This window comes from Monodelphis domestica, chromosome 3 (genome assembly GCF_027887165.1).
Source record: "Monodelphis domestica isolate mMonDom1 chromosome 3, mMonDom1.pri, whole genome shotgun sequence".
NCBI lineage: Eukaryota > Metazoa > Chordata > Mammalia > Didelphimorphia > Didelphidae > Monodelphis > Monodelphis domestica.
This window is the reverse complement of record NC_077229.1, coordinates 207,532,771-207,547,164: the sequence shown is the minus strand read 5'-3', so window position 1 is coordinate 207,547,164 and position 14,394 is coordinate 207,532,771. Positions and strand designations below refer to the sequence as shown.

The window sequence follows — 14,394 nt, the reverse complement described above, 5'->3', positions numbered from 1 at the left end:
CTTTGCCATGTTTTTTCTCCTTCACTAAATACAGATGATATTGATTTTGACTTTCTTTAAGAAATGTCTTTAAATGTAATAAGAAATTATCACTAGGCCACCTCTCTCCTGACCAACTAAAATGAACATCATAGACCCCTAATAATATCTGAGAAAGATGGATACAGATATTCACATGACAGATTTATATTTCAGGCAACAAAAATAGAATGCTTAACATGCCTTCTTTAAAAACTACTTTAGAAAAACCGATAACTTCTATTTGCACAGAGTAGCAGCAACTATAGCAATTTTGGTAGCTGCACAAATCCATCCTTAAGCCATCTATCTAACTCATCATTTGAAAATAATATAAAAAGTAATTTAGATAAATTCGGTTGAGTAGGAGGGAAACATCAGATACCCTGGCAGTGTTCTGTGTCCTCTATATTCTGAAGGGTGGTTAGGTGGTGTAGTGGATAGAGTATAGTCAAGAACACACCTCTTTTGGAATTCAAATGTGGGCTCTGACATGTACTACCTGGGACCAAAGGGGAGGCAGTAGGTCATCTTACCCAAGCTAATCTCTCCAGTTCTTGTCCTCCATCTCCCAGAACTATTCTCTGAGGAGACATATTCCCTCTCTCAGGGGGACAAGACTTGGATACTTCTCTCCCAGAAAAGAGAGGGGAAGAAGAATCTCTTTACCCTCTCTCCCCATTTCCCTCTCTCCTTCCATTCCTCCTTTCCCCCCTCAGATCCTTTCATTATAGCTGTGTGACCCTGGGCAAGTCACTTATCCCTGTTTGCCTCTGTTTCTTCATCTGTAAATGTGCTGCAGAAGGAAATGGCAAACCATTCCTGAATCTTTGCACAGAAAACCCCAAATGGGGTCATGCAGAGTTAGATACAACAGAAAAATGTTTGAATGGCAACCCAACTATATTCTGATATTTTAGAGACCTCTTTAGGTTCTCCCACCTAGGTATGGTTCTACTTTTGCAAAATTCAACAGAATGAACTTGATTCATGTGTAAATTGTGGTACAATTTTGCCCTGATTTGACAGCTGAAATTCATGGCAAATGGTAATGACAGTGTGATCATACCTCACATTTGAATATTGCTTTCATTGATTTAAACTTAGAAGGGACCTCAAAGTCTATCCAGTACACCCTTCATATTTTAAAGATGAGGAAACTGAGGCACAGGAGGATAAATAACTTGAAAGTTCTTAAAAGTAAGAAGTAACAGAGTTTGGATTTGAACACAAATTCTCTCACTCCCAACCAGCTCTTTTTTCTTTTATATAACACATTCCAAAGAACTCTCACTAACACTGTGTCTCTTGAATACAGGCAGAGAGACAAGTAGGTGACTGAGAGCCAGGCCTGGAGATGGGAGGTCCTAGTTTTAAAACTTGTCTCAGACATTTCTTAGCTTTGTGACCTTGGGCAAGTCACTTAAACTCTACCTGGCCCTGACTGCTCTTCTGCCTTGGAATAGTATTAATTCTAAGATACAAGGTAAGGGCTTTAAAAAAAGAAAAATAAAATAGGCAAAGTATTATTGTTCCCATTTTATTGCTATGAAAATGAAGGTTCCAGAGATGACAAGCAACTTAAAAGTCACATGCTAATAAATCATGAATTTAAGATTCAAATCCAGACCTTCTGATTCCAAGGACACATCACTATGCCATACTTTTGACTCCATTTTGCTGTATATATATTACAGTCCAGGTTAAAATATTTGCTCGGCTGCAATCCAAATTGACCTATAACTTTGTGGAGAGAAACATGGTCTGCCCAAGTACAGACAAAAACCTTAATCCGGGACTTACAGAAACAAACCTAAAATTAAAGTATATAAGTCAAACAAGATACATAGTTATTGAATTTAAAACCAAATTAACTTTCAAAATAATACATTGAGTTAAACATTCACCAAAGACCAACTCTTCTGCTCCAATATGACCTGAATGTGATCCTGGGTTCTCAAAGAATGTCACAGGGAAAAAGAATCTTTGGTAGATGCTACCAAACTAGAAAGGATTTAAGTAGAGGCTCAGGGCCAATCTAGCTATTAGGAAAGACTCTTAATAAGAGGGCTGGCCATCACATGAGACTGGGTTTTTCTGGCACAGGGATTCATGAAGACAATTTACTAGAAAATGGCAGGTCATAATCTGCATCAGCCAAGGAATGGAGGGTATATCCACACCAACGAAATCATAAATTGTTGCAGAATTGAATGAAAAAGCAGTGAGTTGGGGAAGCTAGGTGGCCAGGTCTGGAGATTGGAGATCCTGGGTTCAACTCTGAATTTAGACACTTTTTAGCTATGTGATCCTGGGTAAGTCACTTAATCCCAATTGCCTAGCCCTTGACACTCTTCTGCCTTGAAACTGTTTCTTGGTGTTGATTCTAAGACAGAAGGTAAAGGTTTAAAAACATAATGAGTATATATTACCAGCTTGATTTCTCTGAAGCGATTTTTAAAAGTCAATATAAAACATGTGAGGTTTTTCTTTTCCCACCTTTCCCACTCCTTCTGTCTTGTTTAAAACTTCTTTTTAAACTATTAGAAAGGTGGAATGGTGTATTGCAGGGGTTCTTAACTTTTTTTGTCCTTTTTCTTGTCATGGACCATTAAAAATCAAGTTCACAGATACCAAATTGGGAATCTCTAGTAATGGGAAGAATGCTGGATTTGAAGTCTATGACTGGGCTTTAATCTTGGAATCTACCACTTAGCTATGGGACAAAGTATGGCATCTTTGAACTTTAGTTCCTGTCATCTATAAAATGGGCATAAAATATCACCTGCTCTGCCTACTCTATAGGATTGCTCTCCCCTATAAGCTTATGTATTATGTGAAAGGGTTTTGGTGAACTGTAAAGGTTCTATGGTTGTTAAGGTATCATTTTCATTTAGTCTTCTGATGCTCTGCAGTTCGACAGGTTGCTTCTATCAAATTTCAAATTAAAAGGTCAGAATGCAAATGCATTGAGACTTTGAATTAGAAGGTCAGACTCAAAATGAATTCCCTCCCTCTTTACATCTTCTTAGAATCTCTAATTTCTTTCAAGGCTTAGCTCAGAGCATCACACGCAGAAACTTTTAATGATCTTCCCTGATTCTAGTGCTTTCCTCCGAAATGAATATATACCTCTTTCATATTGCTATTGTTTAGTCATTTTCAGTTGTGTCTGACTCTTCTTGACCCTATTTGGGATTTTCTTGGCAAAGAGATGTGGCAAAGTGGTTTGCCATGTCCTTCTCCAGTTCATTTTAAAGATAAGGAAACTGAGGCAATGGGGGTTAAGTGACTTGCCCAGAATCACACAACTAGTAAGTGTCTGAGGCCAGATTTAAAATAGGAAGAGAAGTCTTCCTGCCTCTAGTTCCAGCACTCTATCCACTGCACCACCTAGCTGCCCCTAACAATTTTATATATAACAATAGAAAGATGTACGTGTTTCTCCCTTGTCTAGAATGTAACCCCCCTCAGGGCAGGGGATGTTCTGATTCTTTATCCTCAGTACTAGCATATTGCCTGATACATAAGAGGCAATAAATAAATGCTTGAAAATTTGAATTGGATCAATCATTTAGTCAAACACCTTCATTTTTCAAATGATGGAAGCAAGGACAGAGAGTTTACCTTTCCATGGTTTGCCCAAGGTCACACAGTCAGTTAGAGGCATAGAGCCAGGATTAGATGCAGGGTTCTTGGCTTCCAGTTTCAACCTGACAATAAATGTATATAATCATTCACAGGGCTGAATACACATGATCCCCTATGCATTAAGGTTGTTTGTTTGCCTGACTTTCCTTTCTTCCACCCTTGGAATTCCCATTTAATTACAGATCTTTGTATTTTTCATTACCTGCTGCTGGGAGCAAGTATGGTGGCAGAGGAGTAAAGAGATGGGGAGAAAAGAAGAGTTATAAAGGGAGTATTTTAATTTTGTTCAGTTGTGTGTGACTCTCTGTTACCTTATTTGTGACTTTCTTGGCAAAGATAATGGAGTGATTTGCCATTTCCTTCACCAGCTCATTTTACAGATGAGGAGCTAAGGCAAACAGAATTAAATGACTTGTCTAGGGTCACACATCTAGTGAGTGTTTAAGCCAATTTTAAACTCAGAAAGGTGAATCTTTCCCATTCCAAACTCAATACTCTATCTTCTGTACCATCCATCTGTCTATCTTTATCTTTCTGCAAGATAAAATTCACATCCTCTAACAAAAGGACATGTTGTAGACCTCATATTGGAATTCTGGTCCTCTGCTGCCAATTTTATACTCTCAGAAATAAATATCTGCTTCTTCCAAGGCTTCTTTTTTTGCTATTAAAATCAGTCTAGCCCTTTGTTATCAGTAGAGCAGAGGGTAATGTCTCTTAAAGGGCAGAAGGAAGTCATGCGAGGTAGTAAGGCTATTACAATTGTTTCCAATTAATCCCACACACAATTTGGTAAGGTTAATATTCCATAAAATGACCTGGAACTGAAATATGCAGGACAGGCATGCTTTACCACCACTATTTTTCTAATATTCCAGGGAAATTGAGTGAATTCAGTCTTGCCTCATTGTCCAAAAGTCTAGTGCTGACTTACAGCAGAAGAAATTCTTACCCTATTCGTCCCTTTTACCTTCCAGAGTATCATATACAATGTGGGGAACATGGGAACAGATGTTATCCCAGATGTTAATAATAACAGATGTTAATAAATTGGTGATTTTGCTATGACAGTTTATACCACCATGAAGAACAGTGCTGAAGAGAGGCATGAACATCTATTTTAAAAAGTTAAGGACTTCTAGATTATTAGAATGTGCAGAAGTTTGTCTAAAGAACTACACCAAAATATGTGTGAATGTTCAGCATTACTCAAAAGATTTTGAAGTCTCCAGTCTTAAAATGTTTCGTCTTTAAGCTACTCATCACCCTTTTCAGAAGGAATTAAGGTCATCTTTATTAACTAAAAACAAAACAAAACAAAGAAAAATACCCATAGACTTCTACTAGAAAAGCAATAGACTTTTGGACCTTGAAACAAGACCCCAAACTCCCTCATTCTACCTGGGTCCATTCACAGCCTCTGTTCAACAGTGATGCAAGCAAGGGTTATGCTTGTTGATTCTCTCCCCTTAATTGTCTACACTGATAAGGGCAGCTGTTGGGTAGGGCAGTTGAGAGAGTGAAGAGGTGCTAGAATGAATACTTCTGGCCTTTAGACTCAAAATTTACTATGAATTGCTGTTCCCTCCAATTCTAGAGAGGGGTAATCACTTAAATCACTATCCCTCCTGGTTCGTGGCTGTTCACACCTTGAAAGTATGTATACCCTGAGATACCTGAACAGGGTTTATATAAGAGGCCCCTGGCTGAGTATGAGACCTGGCTTATGTTTTGGATCATCACATTATATTCTAGGTATTTTGTATTGACTCCTGTCTGTCTTTTGGCTCTTGACCAGATTCTGCCTGTCTTGACTCTATTACATAGCTCTCCAATCCTGTTTCAGTGATCAAATTTAACTAAATATTTGGTGTCCCTTGCTAATGTCTGCTTTACCTGGTCAACCTTACCTCTGCTGTCCCCACCCCAGCCTTATTCAGAAATAGAGGCTAGAGTGGTGAAAAGCAAGGAGGATCTAAATCAAGGGTCATAGGTTTTGAAGCTGAAGAGGCCTCAGAGGGCATTTTGTCCAATTACTTAATTTCACAGATGAGGAAACCAAGGTACACTAAGAGTAGGTGAATTGTCCAAGGTCAAAAAAGTCCAAAATATTATAGTTGGGATTTCATATTTAGGGCAAGGAAAGAAAGCAAAAAAAAGAAAAGAAAAAAAAGGGAAAGGAATGTTTATCTTCCAACAGGCTGATACTATCATTTTAAACTTCTTGAAAGAAGTGACCATTTTTCATTTTGTTGTTGTTTTTGTATCCTTAGTACCTAGCACAGTGCTTTGAGTACAGATGGTGCTTAATAAATGCTTGTTGAATTGAGTTAGACTTGGGCTCAAAGTAGAGCATGCTGAGGAAAGTATAAGGAGGGAAGAGGTTCCATTGTCTTCTTTTTTATGGTTTCTTTGTTCTTTGTAAGCCATCATGTACTTCTGCTCACAGACTTGATTAGCAAGAAAGATGTATCACCTCCCTCAAAAGGGTGATAGATAGTCTAAGGAATGGTCATAAAGTGCTGCATAATTCTAACCAGCTAAACAATGATTGACATCAAAACTGCATTTGCCCTGAACTAGAGAGATTCCTGAGGTAGCATGCAGGAAGCTGGCTAAATATTGCATTCTCTGTATCTATAATTAACCTGACAGAACACAGGGACACTTCCTTAAGAGGTCCTCAGGACTGATTTCTTTACTTCTGCATCTGTCAGGACCTCTGAGGCTGACACAGTACAGGCAGCAGGTGCTCTCTTGGCTGCTTTTGGGAACCTGCCAATCATTTGGCCCATGTGGCTGCAGCTGCAGCTATGTGTGCCATGGAAGTGAGTTAGTAGTAGAGAGCAGCCTATCCTTAGACTCTGGGAGAGCCCATTCATAAGATGACTTGATCCCTGCGGTATGAGAACCAGATGACACCATTCTCCATTCTTGGTTATTGACTCTATGAAAGCTCTTCATAACCTATAGATAGCCCCCTTCTATCTTTCCAGGCTTCTCATACCTTGCTCTCCAACACATACTCTTCAATCCAGTAACACTGGCCTCTGGGCTATTCCACAAATAAGACACTATCTGATGGCTCTAGGCTAGTGATGGCGAACCTATGGCATGGTTGCCAAAGATGGCACGCAGAATGCTCTTTGTCAGCATTGCCACACACACACACACACACACACACACACACACACACACACATTTGCACCCCAGAATTTGTTACTAGAAAGGCAGAGAGACTCTGGTGGAGCTGCTCCCCTCCCCCTCTCCACCATGCTTGATGACATTTTCTCATATCAACTGCCCCTCTGCCCAGCAGCCCAATAGGAGCACACAGGGGATAAGGTGGGTGACTAATACACAGTAGAGCTGGAGGGGAGCAGAGTGCTTGGGTAACTCCCCTCCCCCTCTCTACACTCTCTGAAGACATTCTTCACTTTACCTGCCCCTTCTCCCAGGAGTCCAATGGGAGATTTTCTGCCTGATGCCATGACTGCTCTAGGAATTTTCTCTGGATGTCCATGCCTGGAATACTCTCATCCCATCTTGCATTCTGCCTACTGACTTTCCCAATTTTCTTGAAGTCCCAATTAAATTACCACCTCCTAACAGAAACCTTTTTCAACCCCTTAATCCCAGTGCCTTCCCTCTGTTTATTATCTCCTATATTTGGTTGCATGTTGTTATCTCTGCCCCCTCATTAGATTGTAAGTTCCTTGAAGACAGAGGTTCGCTTTTCCCTGTTTTCCCTAGCTTCTCTCCTTCCCCTAGTGCTCAGCACATAGTAAGTGGTCAATAAATGTTTAATTAAGTTGAATGGTATATAACTTTTGGTTATCAAATATCCCTGTACTGGCCCTGGATTAAGATTTCAGAATATATCCTGAATCTTAAAATATGCTTCTCTGTCATCTCACCCATCTATCATTTGAGAGGGACACATTCCATCTTCATTAACAAAACAAAAACAACCATATATAAATTTCTTTTGCCAGGTTGGCAATCGACTATTGGGTGGTTAATCAAAACTTGATATTCCTCTTCTACCTATATCCATTCACACCCACTGGTCAAGCAAGTGACCATGCTTGCCCATGTTGAATCTTTTTCCATAACTATCCACATTGATGAAGTCAGCTGTATTGTAGTCAAATCAACAAGCATTTATTAAGCATTTACTATCTACTAGGTGCAATGGATAGCACATGGCAACATATTGGATGGTGGAGGAGGTGGTGATAGAGAAGAGAGAGAGAGAGAAGTCAAGTATGATACTTAGCGTGTGAGACTGGGTAGCTAGGGATGTCATGTTGATCTCAACATAATAAGGAAGTTAGGAAGAGGGAAATTTTTGGACTTAATTTTAATATATCTGAAGGACTTCTAGTTTGGAATATCTGAAAGGCAGTCAAAGATGTGAGACTGGAGAGCAGGAGATGGCAAGTGAATCTTTAGGAACTGAAGAATTCAAGTGAAATAATTTATAGGAAGAACAGAAAATGGCCCAGGACAAGATGATATGGTCGTCACCCACTATTACCTAGTGTGATCTGGATAAAGAATGAGAAAAATTAGGCAAGTCACTGCAATCTGGCTGGAAGTGGAGGTTAAGGAAACACTTTTTTATTGCACACCGTGATGCAAATGGGGAAGAACTATTTTCCCCAATGTTCATCTCTGTCAATTCTATCTTTGTGATTTCCCTTGTAGAGAGACTCTTCTCTCCTCTTTTCCTACTACTTCTTTGGTGCAGTCTCCCATCATCTCATGCCTAAACTATTACAATGGTGTACTGGTTGGCCTTCCTGTTTCAGGTTTCTCCTTATTATAACCAATTCTCTACTCAGCTATCAGTGATCTTCAAAAGTCAAGTCTGATCATATTGCCTCACCACCTCCACCCTCACCCACCTTCCAAAATCAATGAACTCCAGTGTTTCCCTATTACCTATAGGATCAAATATAAGATCTTCTGTTTGGGTTTTCAAAGTCCTTCATAAACTGATTTCCATTTACCTTTCCAATCTCCTTCCACTTTATTGCCCTCCTGTACTAGAGGATCTAGTGACTCTGGTCTCCTTGCTATCCATCCCACAAGATACTCTGCCTCCTGACTCTAGGCATTTTCCCCGGCTGACTTGATTGCTTAGAATTCTCTCCTTCCTCACTTCCACTTCTTAGTTTCCTTGGTTTCCTTTAAGTCCCTGTTAAAATCCTGTCTTCTGCACAAAATCTTTCCTTACCTCCCATAACATTAGTCCCTTCTAGTAGAGATTACCTCCAATAAATGCCCCGTAAATTTTTTGTTTGTCATAGCCATTTGATGTCCTCTCCACCATTAGACTGGGAACTCTTTAAAGGACAAAGACTATTTTATTTTGCCCATTTTTTTTATCCTCACTGTTTAGCCCAGTGTGGGGCACATAATAAATACTTAATAATTGCTGTTGACTTTATCTCATGATCGATGCTTGGCCACACTTCAAAAGCAATTCTATCCTTGGGCAAAACTATAGAATCGGTTGTTCAGCTATGTATGATATACTCCTTTTACGTTATGTGAGTTTTTTTAATGCTTACTTTCTGTCTTAGAAGTATTGATTCTAGGGCAAAAGAGCAATAAGGGCTAGGTTATGGGAGTTAAGTGATTTACTCAGGAAATATGAGGTCAAATTTGAACCCAAGACCTCCCAATTCTAAGCCTGTTTCTTCAACACACTGAGTCACCTTCTGTGACTTTTGTATGCAAACCACCACATTAAGAATTCTGATGTCTAACATAATCCTAGGTTGATTCCTCATTGTAACATGGAGGTATGGCCTCAGATTCTTTGAGGTCTTGTTACTAGAGAACAAGTTCTGGCAGGTCATATTAAGATACAAAGCTTTCAAGTCTAGGTCCCAAGTTGAGTCTGTGAAAATTGTCTGAGGATAAGTTAAGAAACTGCTCCCATCAAAAGGCTGACTACCATGGGGCAACTGGGTGGCTCAGTGGATTAAGAGCCAGGCCCAGAGACAGGAGGTCCTGGGTTCAAATATGACCTCAGACACTTCTTAGCTGTGTGACCCTGGGCAAGTCACTTAACCCCCATTGCCTAGCCCTTACCACTCTTCTACCTTGGAACCAATACCCAGAATTGATTCTAAGATGGAAGGTAAGGGTTTAAAAAAAAAAAAGGCTGACCACCAGGTCGCAATATCTCAGGAAATCAGCTACTAAGGCATCTGAGGTTCTGATGAACTAGTACATGTTTGGAATGTGGAGTATGGAACCCAAGTTCTTACCATCATCCTCTGAAGCAATGTTGTCTATGTTGCATATTTACCATCCTAATCAAAAACTTTTAGTTTGGTGGAAAAAATTGAAAGAATCACTGCAAATATACTTATTAAAGGTTGTACTGAATAAAACATCAACTTCTTAGTTTTTGTTATTAAAATGATCTTTTTTTGTGCTGGAAGATTAATAAGAATTGTAAGATAATTCACATTCTAGTCAATACCTTTAGGAATTTAAAGAATTGAAATAACAAGACTGGGCAACAGCAATCATTCTTTTAATTAGAGTACACTTAGAGCCACAGTTGCTAATGTGTGATTTGAGTGGATGCAAAGGGGCAGGCCCTTGTGAAGTTGTGTAGCAATGCTGGCCAAGAAGTCATTTCAGGTTTGACTGTTTAAGTGTGGGTAATTATAACTTAAACCTACTAACTGCCAGGCTGTGGAGAAGCGAACCACTTCTTTATTTCTCTTTCTTTTATAGTTTCTTCTTCCTCTTTTTTAAGAGGTGCTTCTTTCCCCCTAGCATTAACCTAGATTGCTAGGTGCTACCCTGTGACAAGTGGCATGGGAGGTGCAACACTTACCACTGACTCATAGTGCCTGCACTGTGTAGTAAACAATTACACAGAGGATTTTCTTCTTTCATTTAGAAAATGACAAAAGACATCATGAGCTCTTAAATATAAATTGCATGATATAAAGCATTTAAAAAATCAATATGATGTCATATTCTGCAATTATGAGCAAGGAGATAATATCTTTGAATTTCAGAATTGGTTTTCAGTTTGCAATAATTGCACCCCAGTTAAACCTCATTGGCTACAACACTGCCACTGTGTAAAGCTATGAATTTCAGAGTTGGAAGAGATCACAGCGGATATTTGGTCCAACTAGTACCTTAACAAGGATCCTTTCTGTGCCATTTAGATGCCTGCACATACAAATTATCTATCTATATATGTATTATCTATTTATCGATATACATAGACACATATAAATAATAGAGGAGTGGCAGAGACAGAAAGAGAGAGGGGGGAGATGAGGAGGGTGAAGGAGGGAGGGAGGGAAGGGGGGAGAAATAGAGACACAGAGAAAGACAGAGAGAGAAGAGGGATGGAGAAGAGAAAGAGAGAGAAAGAGAAGAGAGAGAGAAGGGAGAGAGAGAGAAGGGGAGAGAGAGAGAGAAGGGAGAGAGAGAAGTGGGAAAGAGAGAGAAGGGAGAGAGAGAGAGAGAGAGAGAGAGAGAGAGAGAGACAGAGAGAGAGAGAGAGAGATAGAGATAGAGAGAGAGAGAGAGAGAGAGAGAGAGAGAGAGAGAGAGAGAGAGAGAGAGAGAGAGAGAGAGAGAGAGAGAACACAATTATAGGGGAAGGTTTTGGATCTGAGAAAAGCCTTTTTTATAATTGTTGAACTGAATTTAGTATGAAACCAGAGATTCTAATACATGGAGATGAGGTAGAAGGGCATTACAGTCATGAAAGTCAGCTGGTAAAAAAAAAAAAACATAGAAATGTGAGATGGAATGTCATATGAAGAAGAGCTCATTGAAAATTTCTGAAAAGATAAGTGACAAGGCCAGACCTATGACTTAGGAAGCTTGTCTTGTCAGCTAAGTGGAAGATAGATTGGGGATGAGAAAGACTGGAAGGAAGGTGGCCAATTAGGAGACTATTACAATAATTAGTCCAGGAAAGGGGTACTGTGGGCCTTTAGGCAATTTCCATAGTTAATAGTTGGTTCTCACCAATCTCTTTAGCAGCAGTGTGAGAGACTTATCTAACTAGTGAATAAACCCAGGACCCTAGAAGAATTAAGATTCATGTAATTTTTTTTGGGGGGGGGGAATCCTAAAATTTGCAAAAGAAATGACTCAAGTTTAACAATAAATACGATTTCCTTAATACTATACTTAACAGAAACAGTGAGCTACTATGGAAAAAAAATTATGAATTTCAAGTCAAAGGACCTGGATTCAAATTCTGACTCATCTACTTATATACCTGTGTATATGGCCTTCCCAAATCACTACCCCCTTTGGAACTCAGTTTCTTTATCCATAAAATGAAAGCACCAGGCCTACATGATTACTGAGTTTTCTTCCAGCTTTCAGTCCTAATTCCACTCCAAATGGTCCTCTTGACCCTTGGCCAGCCCTCAGACCCAGAGATGGATGTTTCGAGGCAACAGAAGGAGCCTCTTAGAGAAGTGGTGGGCAGGTATAGAGAGGGAACTAAACTGGATCATTAGCAGGTGGTTCAGAGCTCCAGTCTTCTCAAAGAGAAAGGAGATTTTCTCCAACATCATCGTTGTGAAGAATTGACAAGCCTTCCTAGACCATAATGCAGGAGAGTAGGATTTTTATTTTGCTGTGCAATACAAACATGAGTAATTTGGACTATGGCAACCCAGTGGGAAGTGGTTTGCCGATCTAGCAACATTAGGTCTGTTTCCTTTGAGAAGAAATGTAAACCTTTAAGGTGCTTAGTATAGAATTGGTAGGCTATAGAGGTCTATAGGTAGGCTACAGGGGTGGTAAATCAGACTTGGCAGAACGTGAGGTTGCATCTCCAAGTGGAAGGTCTGAATCCTCAGGGTATTAATTATAGGGCATCGCTGTAATGCTACTGACCTTTCAGAATTACTGGGGTTTAGACACCTCTACTCTAGCACTCCACAACTGGGGCTGAAGGTAGCCTATGGAACACAGAAAGTCAGGCTTCATTCTCTTCCTGTCTGAGCCATCCAGGTGGGCTCTCTGGTCCCTAGTCTGGTCTCTGATCTGTGTCGAACTCTTTCTAGATCTTTCTAACTAATTCCAGCAAGTCTATCTACTCTTATTTTTAGTCCATTAGAAAGAAATACTACCAATTCTTTATGGCCTGAGCTAAATATATTGGACCCAATCCTGAGACCCGATCAATCAGTCAATAAACATTTATTAAGCATCTACCATGTGTTAGGCATGATGTTAAATGATGGGGATAAAAGAAAGGCAAAAGACAGTTTAGATCCTTGAGATGATCACAGTTTAATGGAAGAGTTCCTAATCTCTGCGGGGATTTCCTACTTATTTAGGTGATATAATCTGGCATCTACCCATGAAACAAAAATCTGAAACAAGAGGCCAAATTTTAAAAAATCTATCAAATTGACCAGACCGGATTGAGAAATCTTTAATATGCATTACTTAAATTTCATAAGCTATAGAATTTTTACTTACTCACTATCTTTCCCTATTTCATTCAAATGCTTCAGCTTAGTATTGGCTAAAATTGGGAAAAGTCAGCAAATTCTTCTGTGCTAGAGGAAGTCTGCTAAAACACTTATGGGTATAAGGAAAAGCCTTTTAAAAAGTAATTTACTCATAGTTGTAGATTATGGGATTCTGAGAAAAATATACTTTTTAAGTGTAATAACCCTTGGCAAAGGGTTTTGTTGTTGTTTTTGTTCAGTTTCAGCTATGTGACTCTTTGTGACCCCATTTGAGGCTTCATTCATCTGTCAAGTAAATGAATAGGACTAGATCATTTCTCTGGTCCCATTTCCCTCTATAATTCTGAGTTAATGATATTTCTTCCAGTTTTAAGACTGGCAAACATTGGATCAGGTTTCCAGGGACTGGCCTAAAATGTTTTAAATATAGCAAACTTGCTTTTGCTAGTTGTGTGAGTAATTTTTCAAAGGAGCTATAATGTTCTCTCTTTTGAAAACTCTTTATCAAGATTTAAAGAGAAAACAATAAGAAAATAATAACAATAAAACTAATAACTTGTATAGGACACTTGCACATAAGTGATAAAGGCTTCAAGTATTTTTTGACTCCTACACACACATACAATCCATTATTTCTAGACAGGATAACAATTTTAACAAATTCTGAATTTCAAAAGTATGAGGTTCCTTAACTTCTCAGAGGCCTATTGTTTCTGGTTAGATCCATTGATTCTCCTTCCAGCTCTTCTTAGGTACTTTTTTCTGATCTCCCTCCTACTGATAAAAGAAGGAAAAGTTGCCTCCTATTCTCATCTCATGTCCATCTCAGAAAATCCAAGTTCTATGACTAATCCCCCAAAATAGAAAAAGCTGGCATATACCCTATTTCATAAAGAAGATAGTGATTGTGTATGTGTATTCAACCTGCCCCTGAAAAGAATGGGCAACACCGTAAAAAGTGTAAATCCTTCTCTTTTCCTCTACCTTTCTCTCATCTCTGTCACCCCCTCTTACCTCAGCCATTATCTCTGAGATTCTCATCACTTTCAGTTGCTAAGGATAAAGAAGTTAATCTGCTACTATTTTGTGCTTTATAGGAGAAAAATACATATTTCCATGGATGCTGAACTTCCAAGAATCTTACTACGTTTCTCCTTTTCCCTTTCTTTGCCTCTTTCCTCCATTCCTCCATTGCTTCACTTCAGAAAATTGTTTTTAAAAGTTATGTTAG

At 39.1% G+C, this 14,394-nt stretch overlaps 1 protein-coding gene and 1 pseudogene across 5 annotated transcripts in view; both read right to left on the bottom strand.

Moving 5' to 3' along the window:
• PHACTR1 (phosphatase and actin regulator 1) overlaps window positions 1-14,394 on the bottom strand; it is a 670,567-nt gene that overhangs the window by 414,060 nt on the left and 242,113 nt on the right. The window contains exon 2 of one of the 5 annotated variants that reach the window (XM_056823441.1): window positions 3,646-3,731. The exons of the other annotated variants lie outside the window; for them this stretch is intronic. Within the exon in view, the coding sequence (XP_056679419.1) occupies window positions 3,646-3,688 (43 nt within the window). The 5' untranslated portion in view covers window positions 3,689-3,731. The remainder of the gene's footprint in view (window positions 1-3,645; window positions 3,732-14,394) is intronic. 5 annotated transcript variants of the gene reach the window in all.
• LOC130458691 (U4 spliceosomal RNA) lies at window positions 10,640-10,795 on the bottom strand (annotated as a pseudogene).